This window comes from Photinus pyralis, unplaced genomic scaffold (assembly GCF_008802855.1).
Source record: "Photinus pyralis isolate 1611_PpyrPB1 unplaced genomic scaffold, Ppyr1.3 Ppyr1.4_LG2, whole genome shotgun sequence".
NCBI lineage: Eukaryota > Metazoa > Arthropoda > Insecta > Coleoptera > Lampyridae > Photinus > Photinus pyralis.
Window position 1 is genome coordinate 28313637 of NW_022170403.1, and position 20396 is coordinate 28334032.

Here is a 20396-nt window from a genome sequence, read left to right on the forward strand (position 1 = left end):
TTTTACAAGCGACCTGAAAAGAAGAGCCAACTGTCTTAGGCTCGACAGTTTATTTCCCCAATTTTCGTATTTAAAAAATCAACCACCTCCATTTATCAGTTCCATATCGTAGTTTCCCGGTACACACATGCGTTTCTTATCTTACACGTGGTATTGTTATCAAGCATCAATCAACCTTTTGTCCGATAAGACCTTTTTTTAGTTATACATTTATGCGTTTTAGATACGAAATAGCTTTAAAGTAATTGAACCATTACTAACTAAATTTACAATTAACTAAAATTAGAAGGAAAACTTTTTCCAATTTTGTGTCAATATTCAAGAAATTCCCCCAGATCCTATCGAATAAGTTGAAACATTTTACATACAAGATGTCCATTTCCAATGCGTAAACCGGAACACGTAAATTTTTTTAACTACGGAATGACTCGCTTCCATCTTCGGCATTGTTTCAACCTGAGGAAACGACACCCCCTGCAGTGTAAACAACAAAAGATTAATTGATAAGCGAATATTCATGGCGGTAATTTTTCGGGGGTTTAGTACATTTTATACATGAGAGAATATTCGCTTGAAGTCGAGATTAGCGTCAATTCTGTGACGTTTTTATGCGAAGCAACATTCGCTGATTACCTAAACAATTTTGAAATTATCTTAGGAAGGAAGTTCTCATGCACTATTTCTTACGGCGGCGACAAGACGCAAATATGAAAACGTGTCGCTTGTGCTACTATTGTCTAAGAATATTATTGTTTTATTAATGGCACTTGCAAGTAGTATCTGAAACTATACGCTGGCCGCCACCGCCTACTAAAAACTATAGTAGGGTAGGTCACGGGCTTAGTTTATGTTACTGACCATCGTCTCTAGAACACCCGCAAGTGACTAGGTTCAAGGTGTAAGGTAAACATGCCTAGAAACTATTACAACCAATATACTTCTGGGCTTATTTACCCGACGAACTTTATTTACAACATGATATGAGAAAACTATGTTCTTATTTTAAACTATTCGCCTACTCTGTTCCTTAATGCCAACCTATTTTGGTGTGCATTTAATGTCTTATTGAAATTACACAACTTAATACAAAAACAGGCTTTTCAAACGTGTTATCATTTTATGTACAGCACTTGAAATGAATTGCAGCATGCTTATAGAAAGCTGTAAAGCTGCACATCACATAACTTGTCAACCCACACATACAGTGATATCTTGATCTACTGAAACTTATATTTCAAGTCATGTAATATTTAGTGCTGGAGTACTTCATTGCTTCGAAAGTTCTAGAAACTTAGTTTGTCATCTTAAATATTCCGTCAGAACGGTCCTCAACTGAAAGCCCGATCCTTTGATTTTAAACGTTGCATTTCGACATATACAGTAGATCTTTAATATTTGTCGAGATTTTATGGAGTAAGAAGCTCTTAGTATCATAACCATTCATATTCAGATTTAATTGTTTGATCCCCGGATCGCAACATAACGAGCTTTTGTGGTGTTTCCGAAGACGCTTTCGTTGGGTATGCAAACTTAACCGTTTTCTTGCGCTCGTTATTTGATTTTCTTTATTGTTAAATCCCATGATGTAGGTATTATTTTAGCTTTTGAATTTACATAATTAGTTGGCAATGCTTAAAGAGCCATTTAAGTCTTCCGTACTTCCATTGATAAAATACGTTTTATTATTCATCATTACAATTTCAAAATATGGGAAAGCTCTGAATCGCTGTTCTTTTCAGTATTCAAATTTTTACTTAGTTATTTGTTGAGTTTAAAAGGCCGCTCCTAGTGTCTTGTTATTTACAGGGAAAGGAGATTCAGAACAAAATGTACCAATTATTATGTGCAATGGGAAACGGTCACTAGACCAACCACATAAACACCTGTTTAGGTAGCTCAATTAAACCTTACTCTCCCACAAAAAAATTCTCCACAAGATTTTACTTAAGCCTTTTGGGACCCCCAGATCTCCCTAATCTTCCCTAATGTAATGTAACTGAACGATAAATCAATAAAAATACAAGGCGATTATATAAACAAAAATTAAGCTTCTAATAGTTCTAATACAGAACAACAATTACGTAAAGTTCAAATATGATCGAATTTGTGTTTAATCCAAATTAAAAACCACATTTAATCTTAAAAAATTGAAATTTAACTTATACAAGGAGACCTTTCATTGCTACGGGGGCCGATACCAATAAAAACGTCCGCATAACAATATGTAAACAAAATGAGTGGTACCTATAGCCAAAGGATAGGTATGCTTTTTCTGAATTTATGTAAAACTCGCGAACCCTTCTTGGGGGAAGGTATTTAAAAACCAAATTAAAATCGGAAAGAGTACACTCAAAAGCCTATATTAAGCCGTTATCTCCAACTTTTTGTGTGTAGTGGTTGTTACTGAATAATCCGGCAATCGGAAGCGAGGGGACTAAAGTAAGGAGGTTCAAAATTGTTTAGTGCATATTGTTATCCTCGCGTGATTAAAATGGCTAAGGGCAACATGAAAATGATATTGGAATCATGGATAGAAAGAATAGAATGGGAGAAAATAACAAAACAAGATTCCGAATGAATGCGTATGGAAGAACCAATTTGCGAAGAGGGATAGTCTAAAGAGAAGAGGAAAAGGAGGTCGAAAAAGGGGAATGGAGGAGGAAACGAAAGTGGAAGAAGGAATACAGGTCAGACGACTAGAAGTGGACTTAAAAAATCAAATAGGTAATTTAGTAAATGAAAGGGAGGAGGGGCTATTATTGGGAGGAGTGATTTAATGTAAAAAAATCAAGAAATAAAGAGTGCAATAACGAGGGAGAAGTGTTATTGGAATTATTATAAAAGAGAGGCTGGAAAATTTAAAACGGAAATATGGAGGGAGATAGGGACAGGCAATTTACATGCATGGGGAGGGAGGTCGCTAATTGATTACACAATACTAAATAAAAAATACTGGAAGAAATATACGAATTTAAGGTAGGTAACAAAGAAAAAATGGGATCACTAACCAATGGAATTGAGTCTAAGATGAAAGATAAGATCGATAATTTAAAGACGCAAAGACGAGGGGATACAGTTATAAAAAAGAGGCACGCGGGAGCTATATAGAGGGAGACTAGAGGGACAAGGAGAAGAAATAGGAGGGAATACAGAGGAAGTGTGGAATTATATAAAAATAACAGTATTAAACCGTGGAAACCAATAATTGAAGGGGAGGGGAGACTAGAGAGAGAAATGAAAGAGAAGAGAATGTTGGAGGAAACACATATGCACTTCAGAAAAGGAAGGGGGGGGGGGCGGGGCACAATCGACTGAATGTATGTATTACTCAGATTGGCGGAAATGGAATTGAAAAGACAGGGACTAACCAGGTTCTATATGGAGGGGCCGGACAAGATTGAGAGTAAAAATAGAAAGGAACTAGTATGAAGTGTTTTGGAAATGTAAAGGACTAAGACAGGGTTTCCCACTTAGCCCAACCTTATTTAATCTCTACTTAAGAGTCATGAAAAAAGTATTAAGACAGGGCCGAGGTGGAGGAGTTCTCCGTACGAATCAACAGAACTGTCCGAAAAAGGATCCATTGCAGCCGTACCACAGGGTTTCATCATTGGTCCACAATTATTTAACGTCTGTATGTGTGACATACCTGAACCAATCAACTTCACCATCGCCATGTATGCCGATGACACATGTTCTCCTTTCTCGGAATTCTGACATTCTTATTGCCACATGTCACCAGCAAGAATATACTGACACGTTGCCAGATCTCGGGCATTCGCATCGTCTTTAACGCACTATGGTTTATGCGAAACTCTGTGGGAAGGGTGAAAAAATATTAAAATAATAGCGAAACTCAAATGCGGAAATGAAAAGAGAGGGAAAGATGGAAACAGGAAGAAGAAAGAAAATGTAGAATACCCCGAGAAGAAGAAGAAGGCATAGAACATATCTTATGGAACTGTACGGAAGTAAAACTGAGAGGGAAAAGTAGGAGTGAGGTGCTGGATGAGATGGGAAGAGATGAGAAATGGATAATGTGGATTTTAAAGTTTTATTTTGTTATAAGTTTAATTTGTAAAAAGTTTTGATCGTTGAACATTCAGAATCATATACTTCGTTAAAATTATTGTAGTTTATGATGTCTTATGTGGATCCCATTTCCATAACCACTAATTTTAAAGTGATCAACACAGAAAATAAGTCTCTTACACTATAATGACAATATCAACTTTTCCTTCAGTTGAATATAACGCACACGAACGAAAATAAAAATACGGAAGCCAAAGCAATAATATTCCAATTCATTAATATGGCAGCAAAATATTCATTTGTTTTTTTTAAGAAGTTATTTTAGTTGCATAAAATTAGGCGTCCTTCATCAGAGCTTTTGTCATTTAAAACTACACATAGGAAATCCCTATGTCTACTTCTAAATCAATAGCACTGTATAAATATATCGGATTAAATTAATACAATTGCTTTTAGCGCATGGCGCAATCGATCATACCTTTTTAGTGATAAGTTGGAGATTTTTGATGCGAATGTGTGCAGGAAACGAGTTTGTAATGGAGAGCTTCACTGTTTCTAGTAAAATGATAGTTTCCAGATTGAAACCAAAAACTTGGTTTACGGGAACGGGAGACAATCGGTGGCAAAGTTCCTAGAGAGGTGGAAATATTGATTTGGTTCCTACATGACTGAGTTAAAAGCTTTCGATGCCACACTGGTCTAATATCTCCATCTTGCAGCTTACTATACGCGGTGTATTGTAAACAACGCCCTTCTGACGGTTGATACAAGCAAGAATTGAGGGCGCTTTACAAATGACTCACCCTCGTAACATAAAAAGTGTACAACACCTTATTTTTCAAATATCTTTTACTGCCCGTAGATTCATTAGGTTTAATTTTAATTAGTAGCTCTATAATACTCTTTTTCACAAAGTATTCTGAGAAAATTATTGTCCTAAAATTAAATAACATTAACAAGAAGGGAAAGAACAATAACCTTTTGAAACCTAAATAAATTTTGAAATCTAAGTAGGTTTAATTAATATTTAATTTACATTTAGCACTCTCACTGAATTCCTTCTTTCCTTACTTGGGCCGCCTTTGATATAATCAAACAAAGAATAAATGCATTGTTCACAGTATATATCCTGCAAATCGTTATGTAAACGATTTCGATTTACATCATGTCAATAGCGTAAATATTCAATTAGTGTAATATTATTCAAACCACACCTGATGTAAATTGGTTAACTGGAGGATTTGTTATTATGGCAATCCTGAAACTCACTATGTAAACCTACACCTGTAATATAGGATGTATTGTATGTAAACAGAACTAATGACTGAATGATACACATTCGAATCCGAATCATCTAAGCGAAGTTTCTGCGCTCGTTTAGTTTAATTAACTGTTGTGAGACGCAATTATAGTGGTCATACTAAAATAAGTCTCTTTTTTGCTTTCAGTTAAGTGAAGAAATTGGATACGTGCTGTATTCGGCGTTAGGTTCCTTCTACATCCCTTCCTGTATAATGGTGTTCGTGTATATCCGGATATACTTCGCGGCGAAAGCTCGCGCCAGAAGGGGAATAAAAAAACCGCCCCGACGTCCACCACATGATGCCGTAACCAGCTTTTCAAACGTGCCTGGGGAATCAAAAAATGGAGCGGATGTTCCGGCTAGTGGGTCTCTCGATCGTAATAGTAACACATCGCCTCGTGACGGCGAAAGACAAATCGCCACTATAGAATCACACCCCCAACCAATGATCATTCCTACAGTCACTTGTGATTTAGCTTCCGATATTTCAACAAGCGATGCGGGCGAGATTCCTACGGAGGGCATGGAGCAAAAAGATACCTTAAAGGTTAGTCCTAACAAATTGCGATATTTTTTCAACGTCTCTTTTCATCAAAGCCCCGCAAATAAATTAAGTGATTTATGCACGCTGACGAAAAAAAAGCAGAAGTTTTAAGCGGTCGAAGTTAAAAGTATAGGTAGTTAATTGAATGAGGTAAAATTTTAATGAAAATCAGTTTTGCCCCTGTCTTGCTCTGAACCGAATTCTATTCAATATGCTAAATTAAATTACTTCAAAGCGATTTTTGCATTCTTACGTTTCCTGCAATAAGAAAGAGTTAGAGGATGAATATTAACCGAAACGTAGGCATATACAGTGCGAAATTACAAAACTTATCGCATCATAGCAGATTTCAACAGTTTATAAACTCGTGCCAAATTTCATCGTTCGCATTAATTATACTCTACACGCGTTTCTGTAAAAGGAAGTATTAAACTACTTTATATAAAAGGAGTGAGAAGCTGCTTTGAATTGCTGAGTAAATGAAAACCGCCCTTTGGAAATAACCCGATTTAGTGGTTATTAAACGGTATAAAAACGTTTTTATGAAAGTTTCTAAAATAACTTTGAAACGATCATTTTTGCAAGTAGTAATAAATAATCTGTTTTCGTACAGCTTTCGCGATTAAAAAGTATACGCATTCAGACATTGAAAAATTTATTAAAACATAAAGGGAAAGCCGAATTGAAAATAAAAAGGAAAGGCGTAGAAAGTTTATGGTCAATTTTTTTCTAAAATACGTCCGGCGTGTACCAACCGACGGCGATGACGCCGCCACCCTTCTTTTATTTCGTTTAAATTAATTTTATTGATTACCTATCGTTTTATGTAGTACGGCTTCTTAGAATACAAAACGTTTTGTTTTATGGAATACCTATTGGAAATATTCAAATCATCCGGCTGTATCTAATGGAACGCAAAAAAAATAAAATGGACGTTAAATTCGATTTAATCAAGCTTTTAGGGCGATATAATACCTATCATATGGAATCGTATGCTGATATCGCAAGAATATTCGGGTTAAATGCGAGATTCTCAGTATAATATACAATGAAAGCTGTGATGCACACGCTAAACCTTCATCAAAGTTTGTTTAAAACTATTTTCGTTAACGATAATCTCTTCCTACGGTGAATTTTGTAATTAGAGTTTGTAATTGCCTAGAAGGCGTTCATATTTCCGTTAATTGCAGATAATAGAACAATATTGTAGAAATGTAACCAGCTGTAGGAAAATTGCGCTATTTGGGCAAAAAATTTTATTTAGAATAGGACTCAAATTGCTGTACTTTTAATAAATAATTATTTAGAAACATATAGCGAGTCACGAACACATTCCTCTTCGTGATATACTTCCTGATATCACTGACTTACCAATGGTATACAAAGGTTGGGCCAATATTTTCATAGGCGGTTTTAACGCGCATAGCACTTAATGGAAATCACGCATTACAGATAGATCTGGTATGGTCAAAAAACGTAATTTAGACGAATCAGTGGGCCCTCTTGATCACGGAGGAAAAGACATTTTTGTGTTAGGACCGGAGACATCTCAGCGATCGATCTTAAGGATGATCTGAGTCCGCTCGGAAACTACTTCCTAATGGACAGTCTAACGTCCATTTTCCTATTGTCCGTGCCAAATTCCACTTAAACCACATCAGCCGCTTACGAACCACTAGGTAGTAAGGAAATAATCGAGTCAGTAGTTTATGATCTGTTAAGAGCAGGGTACATTGGTTGTGTATTGTAGTACCAAACGTAGTCTCTGCCACAGAAAGAACACCACGCACTTCTAAAGGAAACTAACTGTCAAGAGAACCAGGGCTGCCACTAAGCGAACTATTCTGGAACAGAAAAGAGAATCATAACATATATTTTAACAACCAATTAGAACGAGTCCTTTTTGCAGCAAAAAAACCTAGCGCGTCGAATGCCACTTTCATAATAATGCATTAAAATGTGGCAGATTCTCATCTTATTGAATGTCCTTCTTATCATATAATGTACGATGTACTCAAAAATTAGACAGATTCCTATAAGTCCATGCTACTGTTGTGTAAACAACGTCCGTTGGGACGCTGTATTCGAATTTGGGACATTACAATGAACTATATAGGGTGTTTAATCATTAATTAAGGTCATCAAAATTTTGTGTTCTCTGTTTGATGTTCGTGGGTCTAGTTACGTCTTACACAAAACAATTTTTCAATACGAACGTCTAGTCAAGGTTATATCTTTCATTATTATTTGTTATCAAGTCAAAATGTGACATTGTGACAGTTTAACTTGATTTATTAGGTTGTTCTTTTATTTGTGAGAGATAAAGATAATTTTTTCGGGGGTGGTTACTTTAATCATTAAAAAAATTGTATTTTCTTGGTAGAAATCGTTAGAATTATATAAGTTTATCTCGTAAAATTAAGTGTATACGTGCGGTATCCAGGGATCCTGTATTGGCCAGTATTCGTTGCTAGCTAGTTTTATTGGCTGTCCAACTTTTTTGAAATTTAAGTGGGATTTCAATTTAAATCTAGGATAGGCGCAGAAAAGAAGATGCTTTTTGTCAGTTTGGCGGTAGCCGCATTTTTTATCGTATAAAGTTTTCGAAGTTCTTCGGTTCGAATTGTTAGAAGTTTGTTTGCCAGTGTCCATCGTCGTTTTGTTGGAAGAGATAGAGAGTTTGATTTCGTCCAGCTCGCGGCTGATTACGTTAGAAGCTAAAGAAGAATGTTCAATCAATTTCGAGTATCAGTTAAAGACAGGTATGGATTTCGTTGGGCTTTCGCATTTAAGTACCTCGCGTTATTGTGAAATAAAAAGTATCATCTGTGTAATTTCGCGCAAGAGACCTAATTATTCAACAGCTTGTCTAGGAAAAGTGTTGGAACGTATGGTCACTACTAGGCTTTTCTGGTGCTTGGAAAAAATGGGATACCTGCACAGCCAAGCAGGATACGATAAGCATAAATCAAAAATAAACCTTTTGGTTCATGGGCAGGAAACCATTTTTTGGGATTCTTCGCGTAGATAACGTGCGGTTGCGGGTTTCTCACATAATAGAAAATGCATATGACATGACGTGGAGATAGCTGTGGAAAAATAAAAAGTGATTGGGATTTAAGAGACAATAAGCTTTCGAGAATAGGTAATGAGATTTTTTTCCGACAAAATCCTAGAGAAAGGTATATCCGAGGTCGGATTTAATGCTGGTCCACCCCTAGGCCCTTCAAAAATTTGCCGCCAGTAATTAACTAATGGGTAGGTTCTTTTGTGAGAAACATTGAATAACCTATACACACGTGGTTTAAACACAGCACGTCTCTTACAACAATTGAAGAGAATATAAAAGGCTAGCAAGTAGCGAAATAAAATAGTGGTAGTTCCATTTTAAAAAAACAAGTTATAACATTTTGCCAAAATTTTACAATTTCCTTGTGAACACCCTGTATCAGTAAATCAAACTTTCTCATTATCAAAGTGTTACCCTTTTCTCGAATTAACATTATTCCTAAAATTTTATTTCTTAGCTTCAAAAAAGTCCCTATGATTCACGAAAGTGGGGCTTATAAATGGGAAACTATTTAAAAAAAATTGATAAGATGGCAACATTGATAAAAAATAAAATAGTAAATGGGTTTCAATGTAGGGGTTAACAAGTGCCATTGAAACAATTAAAACTATACAGGTTTTTTTTAAAATCAGTTTTTATTTACACCTTAAAAATGGGACACCCTGTACATTCAAAAATAATTTCTATAAACTAAGCGATCGATGTATAGGGTGGTTCAAATTCGTGGCTCACCATTGAGATCTACTTAACGGTGAGAGATACAGTGTTACCTAAATGGGGGTGTTGCCCTTTTCTTTACAAAAAAAATCTTTTATCACCGAAAAACTGAAAATGTCAAATTTCTTTATCACTTTCTTTAGTTTAAACTGTTGGAAATGAACAGTCCCGCTAGCTCTAGCACCTTCCATGTGCACTTTTTTTTCAGAGAATCTGAATCTGTTATCAGAATTTCCATAGAACGCTAGATATAAAGGCTACATGCAACCAAAGTGAGCACCCTCAGAAAGTGTTACGGTAACAATGAATACAAATCGTTGTTCCACTTCTTCTGAAATTTACCTTTTCGTACAGGGTGTTATGACTTCAATGGATCCGTTTCCAGAAAACTAATTTAAAAAATACTCCGTAATGAAGAATGAAATTGAATCTCATCTTCAGATTTCATCTACAACATGGATTCAACCTTCCTGAAAGGTTCAATGATACATTATAATTTTGTGTTAAAATTGTTAGGATTACGGTTACCTATCCGTTTGGAGACTGGAAAGTTAAAATCATGTGTGTTAATGGGTTTAATTGTGTGTCTAAAACGAGCCACGCTTGTTAACTATGGAACGGAATACATTCGGTTTTCACCCAAAGATGCTATATAATATAATATTTATTTAAAAAAAAAAATAAAAAAAATAATAATATAATAAATTAGTACAATGCATAGATAAAAAAGAATAATACACAATTAAAAACAGTTTAAAATTTCAAATAAGGGTTCCTCACCAACTCTTTGAGAAGACTCCAACAATATATCATCGGCCCACATCTCCGCGCGATTGGTTAGAAATAACCTACTAGATTAAACCAAATGAAGTTTTGTGAATCAAGAACAGTAATAATTTATTAGTCCGCATATTGGATATAGAATCCGTCAATTACAATGTGTGGTAACACTAATAATAAGATAAAATGTATATCAAAAATTACACATAAATACAATAACAATAAATATGTAAATAACTAAGAAACGTACAGTAATAAAATATCACTATTAGCGTCAAATTGTATCGCTTTTATGTTTTTCTGAGAGACCTTGTAATGAGCAATGATAAACGGAGTAGATGATACTACCTACTTGCAAATAGACCTGCAGGGTTATATCTGTTAACTCCTTTTGAATTGGAGCTTAGAAATTCCAATTAGTCTCAGGTCTAAACAGTGATAATTTTGGCTCAATTTCTGAATTGAGTCGGCGATAAAGGGGGAGGGGGGGCGAAAATTGCGACAACACATTATGGTAATTTGAGCAGTTTCGGTTTTGAATATAATCCTTCTTTTTACATTACGTGGCGTGGGTATCTATTTTAGTGTTATTATAATCGATTCTTTTTTTTTGGTGATTTCAATACAGCAAACGCAGTTCGAAAGAGCGAGTCCTGCTTTCTTTCAAAATGACAAAGAAATTTAATTGAAATATGCAAAACAAGTTTTCAATTAAGAACGGCGCCAATCTTGAAGTGTAATCGCCGAGCACTTCATTGTAATCGAACAATTTTAATTATTGAAGTAAAAAAGGTCTATTTGCGCAAGAGGAGAATAATAATGTTTTGCATAATTTTACCAATTGAATTTTTAGATATGATTATCTTTAGGAAATTGCGAGTATAGCCGAAGTAAAAGTTCTCAACCCCTTTGTCTCATAATTAACTTAATATCTGTTAAATTACAGAATAACATTACCCAGCAAAACAGTGCCTTACTCATTCAACTCAAAGTGGAAAATCTCATTATTGAACGAATAGCTGTGGGGAATGCTCGTTACTGGAATCGAAATTAAAAGCATTAAACCTCTCCCACAAACCCTTTAATATAAATAATATCAGCGACTAAGAATCATGACGACTAAAAGTAATAAAACAAACATAAAATGAATAGGAGCCTAAGAACTGAAGTTAATTATTCGCTAACAGCGAATAACAAATACACCGAAGCTGGATATAGGGGCACAATTCACTTAAGGGTTTACAATTTGAAATCCGTATTTTCGTAGTGTTTTCTTCCCGATATGTGATCGTTTTGTCCGTCCGTCTGTTCCTCGTATAATTCAATAATATGAACTTTGTCTGCATCCACCGTTATTCCATTCTCCATTTGACCTATTTTTGAGAAGATGAGCGCGGGGGCGTTGTACAAACAAAAATACCCCCGTTCTTTTCTTCTGTATCGCTGGTGTACACGCGAGCAATACCACGAGAGGTTTTCCTTGAAGAATCAATCAGGGCATGCGCGTTTTCCAATTTTTCATGCAAGTTTCAAAGTTTTTTGCGTTTCCACATCCCGAACACCATAGATAATTTCTGCACCGACAGCTGCTCTATAGATCTTTCTGCAGCAGTGGGATACTCCAAGCTTATCAACCCGACTATATCGGCTTCGAGTTCTTGCAAAGTTCGCCCGACCTTCGAGTTCTATTCTTTAGTTGGGCGTAAAATAATGTTGATGTCCATATCGAGCTTCTAACCGTGATACAATTTGTGCATTATCTTATTGCTAGTGTTCTGGAATCGTACGCAAAATGTCAAGTGCATCTATACGTAACGCAACTATCAAGAATGTTGCTTTCTATTCTACTGTCCATTTAATTGGCGCTGCAGGCGGCCTCGAACTGTCTTAAGTAGGTTTCGATTTGCTTATATAGCAAACAGCATTATTTCTAGAATGTTGTTAGAATGTTCTCGAGTGCTCAAGGATACTTCAGAATGTTCTCGAACAAACACGTCATATTTTTAGGAAGATTATGTCACATTCGCTTTCGTTCTTTATCGCCGATGACTAATCTTTCAGGGCGCCTCAATGTCTATCGGGATTTCTGGAATATTCGCTACAGTGTAGGTAAATTGTACACTTGAAACAGGCTTGTTGAAGGCATTCTACTGCACAGTTTGCACATATACGTCAATAAAGATAGCCCCGGTTCAATATCACTGAAATACACTGAAAAAATATGCGTTATTCAATGAAACTCAACCTACAAAAAAGTACAAGTAAATTTATTGAATCGGTTTACTAAGTACAAGACACCATTATGAAATGGGCAAATAAAAATACGATCGCAGAGACGAATTCTCCGAAGTAATGTCACAAATGATTGAATATTCTACTTTTCTTTAAAAAAAATCGTGGCGAGCGACTTTTTGGATGGTTTTGACACCAAAAAGAGATCGCAAAACGAAATTCCGCAAAAATTTCGAGAAATTCATGTTTAATTTCTTCAGAGGATTAACGTTTGGACCCTGGGCAACAATGCACTATAGCGCGTTCGCACCTCCAGTTCCAGTATGCTGTATGGTGCTTATGGACATACAGACACAGTACATGTTTGCTAAACGTAACAATGACAGCACAAGGAGATTATTGTCACGTTTGGCAAACATGTACTGTTTAATTCAATTCAATCATATGTCAGTTTGGCATAATTGCGGTGAGGAACAAGGATCGCGTTATAGAAGAATGGCGCAAATTAAGAAGAAAAGTATTTAATCCACAAGACCCCATTCTTCATCTGGAAGTGCGAATGCGCTATAATATCTAAATCTCTGGGAAGAAGTTACAGATCTTCTTATCATACTTACAGCTGTTCTAAACTCTTTAGTACTTTAGGTCTTATATCTACTCCCGCCCATTTCAAAATGAAAAATGTAAACGGTGCAGCTAGTGAACCGCATAAAAAATTGTAAATTATTCGAAAACAAATCAGCGAATGAGAATTATCCAATCGCCCTCATTTGGTTTCATCGCGTTTACTCAATGATGGATGTAATTTTTAAAGCCAACTTCTGAAACGCAAACAACCCCGTCACGTAAATGTCGCAAAAACTTTTTGTGTAAATTTATTTCTACTCTTTTAATCATTCTCTTAACGGAAAACAAAATATTGGCGGCAAGAATACGTATAAAAACTTGCGCGCTTTTTTATTTGGAACGAGAAAAATAAAAAATTGATAGAAAGAAATTCTGAAAAGCCTTTCCGCAAATTCTTTAATATCAAGATCGTGTCTTTTGTCAAAGAAGGCAATAAGCGAGATAAGTTAAAGATGAGGTAATATTTTTGTTATCGAATCGATAGATTGGCGTAGATTTTAAAATGATAACAGTTTTAAGATTGAATTTGGAATATAGCGTAGTGTCGAGAACTTTTTATTAAACGCCCTTTTTTACTTCAATGAATTCCACTACGTATTGACGAAATACCTTATTTTTGCTATTTTGCGAAATTTCTCATATATTGGCATTTTATTTCACAGTGTGCTCTTCTCATTCTCTTTTATTGAAGTACGTAATGCATTGTGTGCTCGTTTCGTATAAATCGCGCATCAAAAAACCGGCGGAGTTCGATCGGTTATTGTTGTGTAATTAAATTTTGTAATTGTTTGTTAAGGAAATTCTTTTATTTTTCTCGATCAGGACGTGATTGAATCTCATCGACCCACCGGCAGTCCCCCTGGAGACATGTTGGAATTAAGTCCCGCACATGTAAGTTGTTTTGAGATTTTATGCTGAAATCGTCGACCGCTTAATGTGCCCCCTTTTAGTTACCGCAATGTGTGTCCAAACCTCAACTAATCGAAACACTTGTATATACTTTTTGTGTCCTAATGCATGATGTACGCCTGACTGTTTCCCATTAAAATAGATGCTTTAAGTCTTGGTCAACTACTGTCACAGGTTTGAGAGATGTAATGCTTTTCTGTGGTTTAATAAATCATCACTGAATTTCCGGCGCGAAACTTTGAAGTACGGAACTGATTTTAGGATCATCGTATATTCCTACCCCCTTTTTTGTTTAAACATGAAAACTTCAGATGCACTTGCAAAATTCTAGGTAACGGTTAAAACAACCCTTTGTAAGAGAAAGTCACTGTTCCTTTCTGTTAAAACAAGTTACATCACTGGAATTAAACTAAATTTGACGTGTTTTATGTAAATATAATTTCCAAAGTATTCCCTATTTGAGAAAGTTCACCCTAAAACGCCCATTAGTAGTATACACTCAACATTGACCTTCTTGTCGTAGGTCAATCCGAACGAAAAGGTACCTCCCAGCGTTCTAGCTGATATGGAACATTTTGTTAGTATAGTTCTGACGGTCTTTTGCTAATTCGTGCTTTTCTGCTGGGTTAGTGCTACGATGTGCAACTCTAATTTGTAAATATACCCACATTGTTCTCGTGTATGCCATCCTTTGAAACCGTAAAATCACTACGATTACTTTTATAATAATTTGCTGTTGTTAGCATAGATAGCTACTACCCGCACGATCCAATAGTTTAGCCATAATTTGGAAAAATGAGGAAAATTGACAGCGTTTGACACATTTGCCCATGCGCGATTCTGCTCAAAAGCGTCTCAGTTCTTCCTTTTGTATTACGGAATGTGTGACGCAATATACATATTTAGTAAAAATTGGAAAACAAACGTTCATCCTACTAATTCCAAATAGCGAACGAAAATTCGAAATAGCGTAAACGCCCTTTTTTTGTTAAACGATAAACTTGTGCTGCAGGCTACTTTCGGACTAATTCGGACTATACAACATTTATAGACGAAACAAATTTATTAGACAAAATCAATCAATAAGGATTAAATAACAATAGGTACTAAGGGCCAAAGTACGCATACCACGTAATAAATGATCTATTGAAGTAATTAATTAAAGAACTTACCTTAATTGCACGGTTCATTAAGTGATGCCAAAACACACAAACACGACACGGTTCGTTGTAATCTTGGCTCTTTGATAGTGGAAAAACTTCCTCTAACTTATACTTGAAGATCTTATAGAAAGGTTTCACATAAGCGATAAACACACGAGAGACACAAACTATTTTCTTAAACTTCGCTTCTTTAATTCGGCTTAAACATTTTACGTAAGCAAAATCTCTTAGAGCACTCAAAGAAGTTCTTCGCAAAACTTTACAGCTGGCAAGACGGACTGTCTTGCAATAAGGCGCTCAAATACGACAAAACTGACAATCACCAAAACAATAAGCGGCTACGTTCACAAACAAACCAAACAAGGATTAACGTCCACAAATGAACAAGCCACCATTACCGTCTTCCTCTGTTATTTATACCAAAATTATAACGGATAGGTAGAGTTGGCGCTGCGTTTCCTTAAACCCGCCGCATAAACGGCCAACTAGCTCAAGGTTGAACACAAATTAAGAGCTTGAGAATCCTCCACAGCGGTAAAATGAACTTCGTTACTTCGTATCAAGGGTTGAGCGCCACTCAATTTCTAACTTAACTCCCCTCGTATGAAGTTGAGAAGATACGAGGGTAGTAATAATAGAACACCTCAATTCAGGCACCAAACAAAATACTAGTTTATTCACCCTGTGTCAACTCACAAATAAACTCCACAATGGGATAGCGTGATTATAAGTCGCGTTACACACAAATCTACTACACAATTTTTCTAGTTCCACAAACCTCTAATCAAGAATGATCGATTACCAAAATAATTACTGAATCTTGACACAAGTATCCACAGAGAAATTTGATATTCCGGGCAACAATTCGCATAGGCCAAGTACAAGTAAAACAAAAAAAGGCAACTCTTACCTTACTTTAAACAAAAAATTAATTGACTAGTGCCTGAGGGTCTCGCTTTACTCGTAGTAAGCATCTACCACAGGTACGTTACTTAATCGGCCAACCTCTCCAGAGGGAAGTGGGGTCTACAATAACATTCGCGTGCCTAACTCGATCATAACTTAACCAAGATCGCAAAGATAATAAATAGGTATTGTTAATAAATTAATTGTATGTGATAGCATATAACCAAGGATATCACCCAAACGGGGCAAAAATAATTAGTACTAATTCGCTAATTATCATTATATGATTGTATTATATATATTATATATCATATATTATGTTTTCTCATCGGTGAAACCTGTTTTTTAAACTAATTACCATGGTCACAAAACTATCGTATATGCGACTATCGTGTAAGAGAGGTGTGACGTGATCTTCGTTACTAAAACCCACGGGGGTCACATTTTTTCGAGTCTCCCATGAAAGCGCTTATAGTTTCGTGTATATGTTAGTCTGTCTATCTGCAATACGCTATATACCATTTATTAACGATCCTCGTTTATAATTTTGTATTGCTGTCCGCTTGTCTGTCTGTCTCTGTGCACGATAACTGTTTAGAAACGTCCTATCGCTTTCAAAATTAAAAATGGTCGCTATTGTTTTTCAGTTACGTAGGCTATAGGAACAAAAAGTTAGGTACAGCCCAAAAACAAGGATCGTTTGGGAAATACGCAATAGCAGATGTATTCCGGTTGTGCATAATAAATTAAAGTTTTCCATAAATTCGCAGTTAGACGGGTAGGTCGCACTTGCTGAACCTACGTGAGGTTGGATTTTTTTACTAGTTCATGTATCCTTTACGTTTTTGGCACAATAGCAACTAGTTTTTCACAGTTCTCTTAAAGAAACGGTCGCTAACAATAATGTAACAAAGCTGCATAATTTTCGTTTCGCTCCACTTCTTAGTAAAGCTGTACGTTTTAGGTTTAGTGGTGTACTTAGAAACTACCTTCTTTGATTTATACAGTTTTCGTGGGATATCTACCGTAAAACATTGCCATTTCCCATACAAATTCGTAAATTTAAATGTCAACACAGACCCCACAACAAAAGCTTGAAGTATCTCATGCGATTGATCAAAAGTATACATGCTCACCTATACTTCTCCCCAGAAGGGGATGTCAGTCACAGAACACCTGATCCCAGTCTGTGACCAGCTCTCTCGGCGAGCCTATGTGAAAAAAGGATAATGACACACATTCGACTTTTTCTCTAGGGGGGTTAAGAAATACGCTTGTTCCAATAATTCGCATCCGGTGGTACATTAATGTTAAATGCATAAAACGGTGATAAGTTAAGAATGTCCAAATAAAATAGATGCTAACTGTAGATTTGCTTGTTAAACATATACAACAATAGGATTAACGTCTACTGCAAGTAAAATTTCAAAAACTGATTGAAACAGTTATTACAAGAATGTTCCTTTAAAAACAAAACAGCGATATTGTCGGTCAACGATATCGTCTTTTTAAATGAGGTAACACGTAATTGAAAAGGCCTTTCCTGAATCTGAAGTTGCAATTTTTTAGACAAAATGGTGGCTAAAATCTTTACTCAACTGGGTGCTAGTGACTCGGTTGAAATTTAATATTTTAGGATAACTTTTGTAAATATCCTCTTTTACATTCAAAAAAATACTGAAAATCGTGTACATTATAGTATACTGAGCTTTGTACGTGTTGCGATCACAAGATAGTCGATGAGTCTAATGTTTCTTGGTTTTCCAGGTATTTACAACCGCCCAAGTAGGAAGAAATCCCATATCGCAGTGCCAGTATAGAGGGTCCACACTCTCCGTCAACGGAGAACTTCAGCAGCAGGCAGCCGCAGCAGCACGTGCCCGGCAGCCATCCGTAGGTATAGATACAGACATGGTTAGTGAGTTTGATCCGAGCAGCTCGGATTCCGGTGTAGTGTCACGTTGTGCCGTAGTGAAACCTTTAAAACTCCGATTGTGTAGACCAATCTTCGGTCGGCGGACTGCGAAAAGCCGCCGTAGTGAAGAAAGTAAACCGGCAAAAAGTACAAAAAGTGTTGAACAGGTGGTGCCGCGAGTGCAAAAACCCCGTGATCCGGAGCGCGAAAAGCGACGAATAGCGAGAAAGAAGGAGAAACGGGCGACACTAATTTTAGGTCTTATAATGGGTTCATTTATTGCGTGTTGGCTCCCATTTTTCTTTATGTACATTTTACGATTAGCGTACGATATTCCGGGTATAGCCTTTGCGACCGCTTTTTGGTTAGGCTATATGAATTCGGCTCTTAATCCTGTAATTTACACGATATTCAATAAGGATTTCCGAAGGGCGTTTAGACGTATACTGTTTAAGTGATGTTTAGCCTACGTGTGCTGCTACGAGTGCGTGAGCAGGCGCATACGCACCGCGCAGTACCGAAGTGCACCCAGCGCTCTCTATCGGAACTGATTTTCGACAATCGTCATCTCACCTTCACGTGTACAATACTATCGCAATATCATTAATACTGCGTTGTTACATTATCTTTCATAAGACGTCCGTGACGTCCTGCGTTTGCGAACTGTTGGAAAGCAGTTCGTCGAAAGCGCTTTTACCAGTAGCTATGTAATATATTATAATATAAAGAATACTTTTACTGTAATAATAAATATGGAGCAATGACTACCACTGTGATAACATAACGCTTTCATTCTGGAATTTATCTTAAATAATTTTATCTAAAAAACAACAGATCCTATTGTACGTGTTTTAAAAGTCATCAATGTTTAGACGTTTCTTTTCTTCTAAATTATATAGGTACCTAAAAGTTATGTAAATGACATTATTATTATTATGATTATTATATCTAAGTGTTGGTGCGAATGCGAGTACATACAAGAAAAATGCGTTATTATATTATAATAGTTTAGACACCAATTTATCATATAAATTTCTAACGGCGTAAAGCGCCAAACTATTGTACGCCCTCCGGTAGACCATCGCAAGTTATTGACATTGCCTTGGCGAGGTCTCCAGCGGCAGTCTTCCATGAGCCCGCGGGGATTGCCCCCGACTCCTGACAAACTTTTGCAACGAAACTATGGTGCTATTGACTGTTCGCCGGCCGACGTCCGGGGTTCCACTCCAGAATCCCAGCCGGCGGCTACGTGGCGCCCCGCGTGGTGAATTCGAGAGCCGCCCTGAGCCCGCGGCTCACGAATTCAAAAGCTCTGTATATCTTGTTACATCTTTAGACTATAATTACCTTATTGTTACATGAAAACAAAATATACCTATTACTGTACTGTATTTGTGTGTATGTACGTTTTTTCGTGAATACTAATATAATTATATAATAGGTATAAATAAATGAATATGGAAACTAATCCGTTTATATATTTTGTTTCCCTTGTATTCGTTAACATGTCACGCCGTATGGCGCCATTTTATGGAAATTCGGCAGACAGCTGCTGCGCCGTACTGCATCGAATATTCGACGGGCATTTACATCAATATCAGCTCTACTTCATTATATTACGATGTCGTATAAAATTATCCGCGTGCGTCTTCGAAAAATTAGAATACCGCCACGTCTTCTCTTCCCCATTTGTTTAAAATTAAGTCCAGCAACTTTCAATTAAATACTTTCCTCGGAAGACTGACGGTGGCCGCGATCGTATCCCAAGCTTTCAATTGAATTCTAACGATAGATCCGACTTCAAACGGAAATTACTCTGTTTCCGATCGTCTTAAGATAACCTGAAATTGTCGCCATCAGTTTTGGGAACAGGACGTAAAAGAGATTCGAGACTCGATCCCCTTTATCTTGGTAATTAGACAACTCCACGTGTAAAGGGTGAGCATGTAGATCATTTTATTTGTATCCAACTTTTTAGGGATACCCTAGCGCAAATTTGTATAGAACCCCTAAGTTCAAGGGTACAAACAATATAGCAAAATGCCCAGGAGAGGTAACAATTGAGTCGTAATTTAGTTATCTTAGATTTTACCCATTTGAAAACTTGGGAAATTTACCCTGCACGCCTAAGAATAGGTCGCTACTGTTTAAATTCAGTGCCAAAAAACAGCATCAGATACGTTGACTTCTCATCACAG

The 20396-nt window shown here is 36.4% G+C and overlaps 1 protein-coding gene across 1 annotated transcript; it reads left to right on the top strand.

Moving 5' to 3' along the window:
- Positions 1-2651: 2651 nt before the first annotated feature.
- Positions 2652-19653, top strand: LOC116163921 (alpha-2C adrenergic receptor-like). Its single transcript, XM_031478050.1, has 4 exons — positions 2652-2687; positions 5481-5882; positions 14128-14196; positions 18051-19653. Exons 1-4 carry the CDS (start codon positions 2652-2654, stop codon positions 18654-18656), a joined length of 1113 nt encoding a protein of 370 aa, XP_031333910.1. The 3' UTR covers positions 18657-19653.
- The last annotated feature ends 743 nt before the right edge of the window (positions 19654-20396 follow it).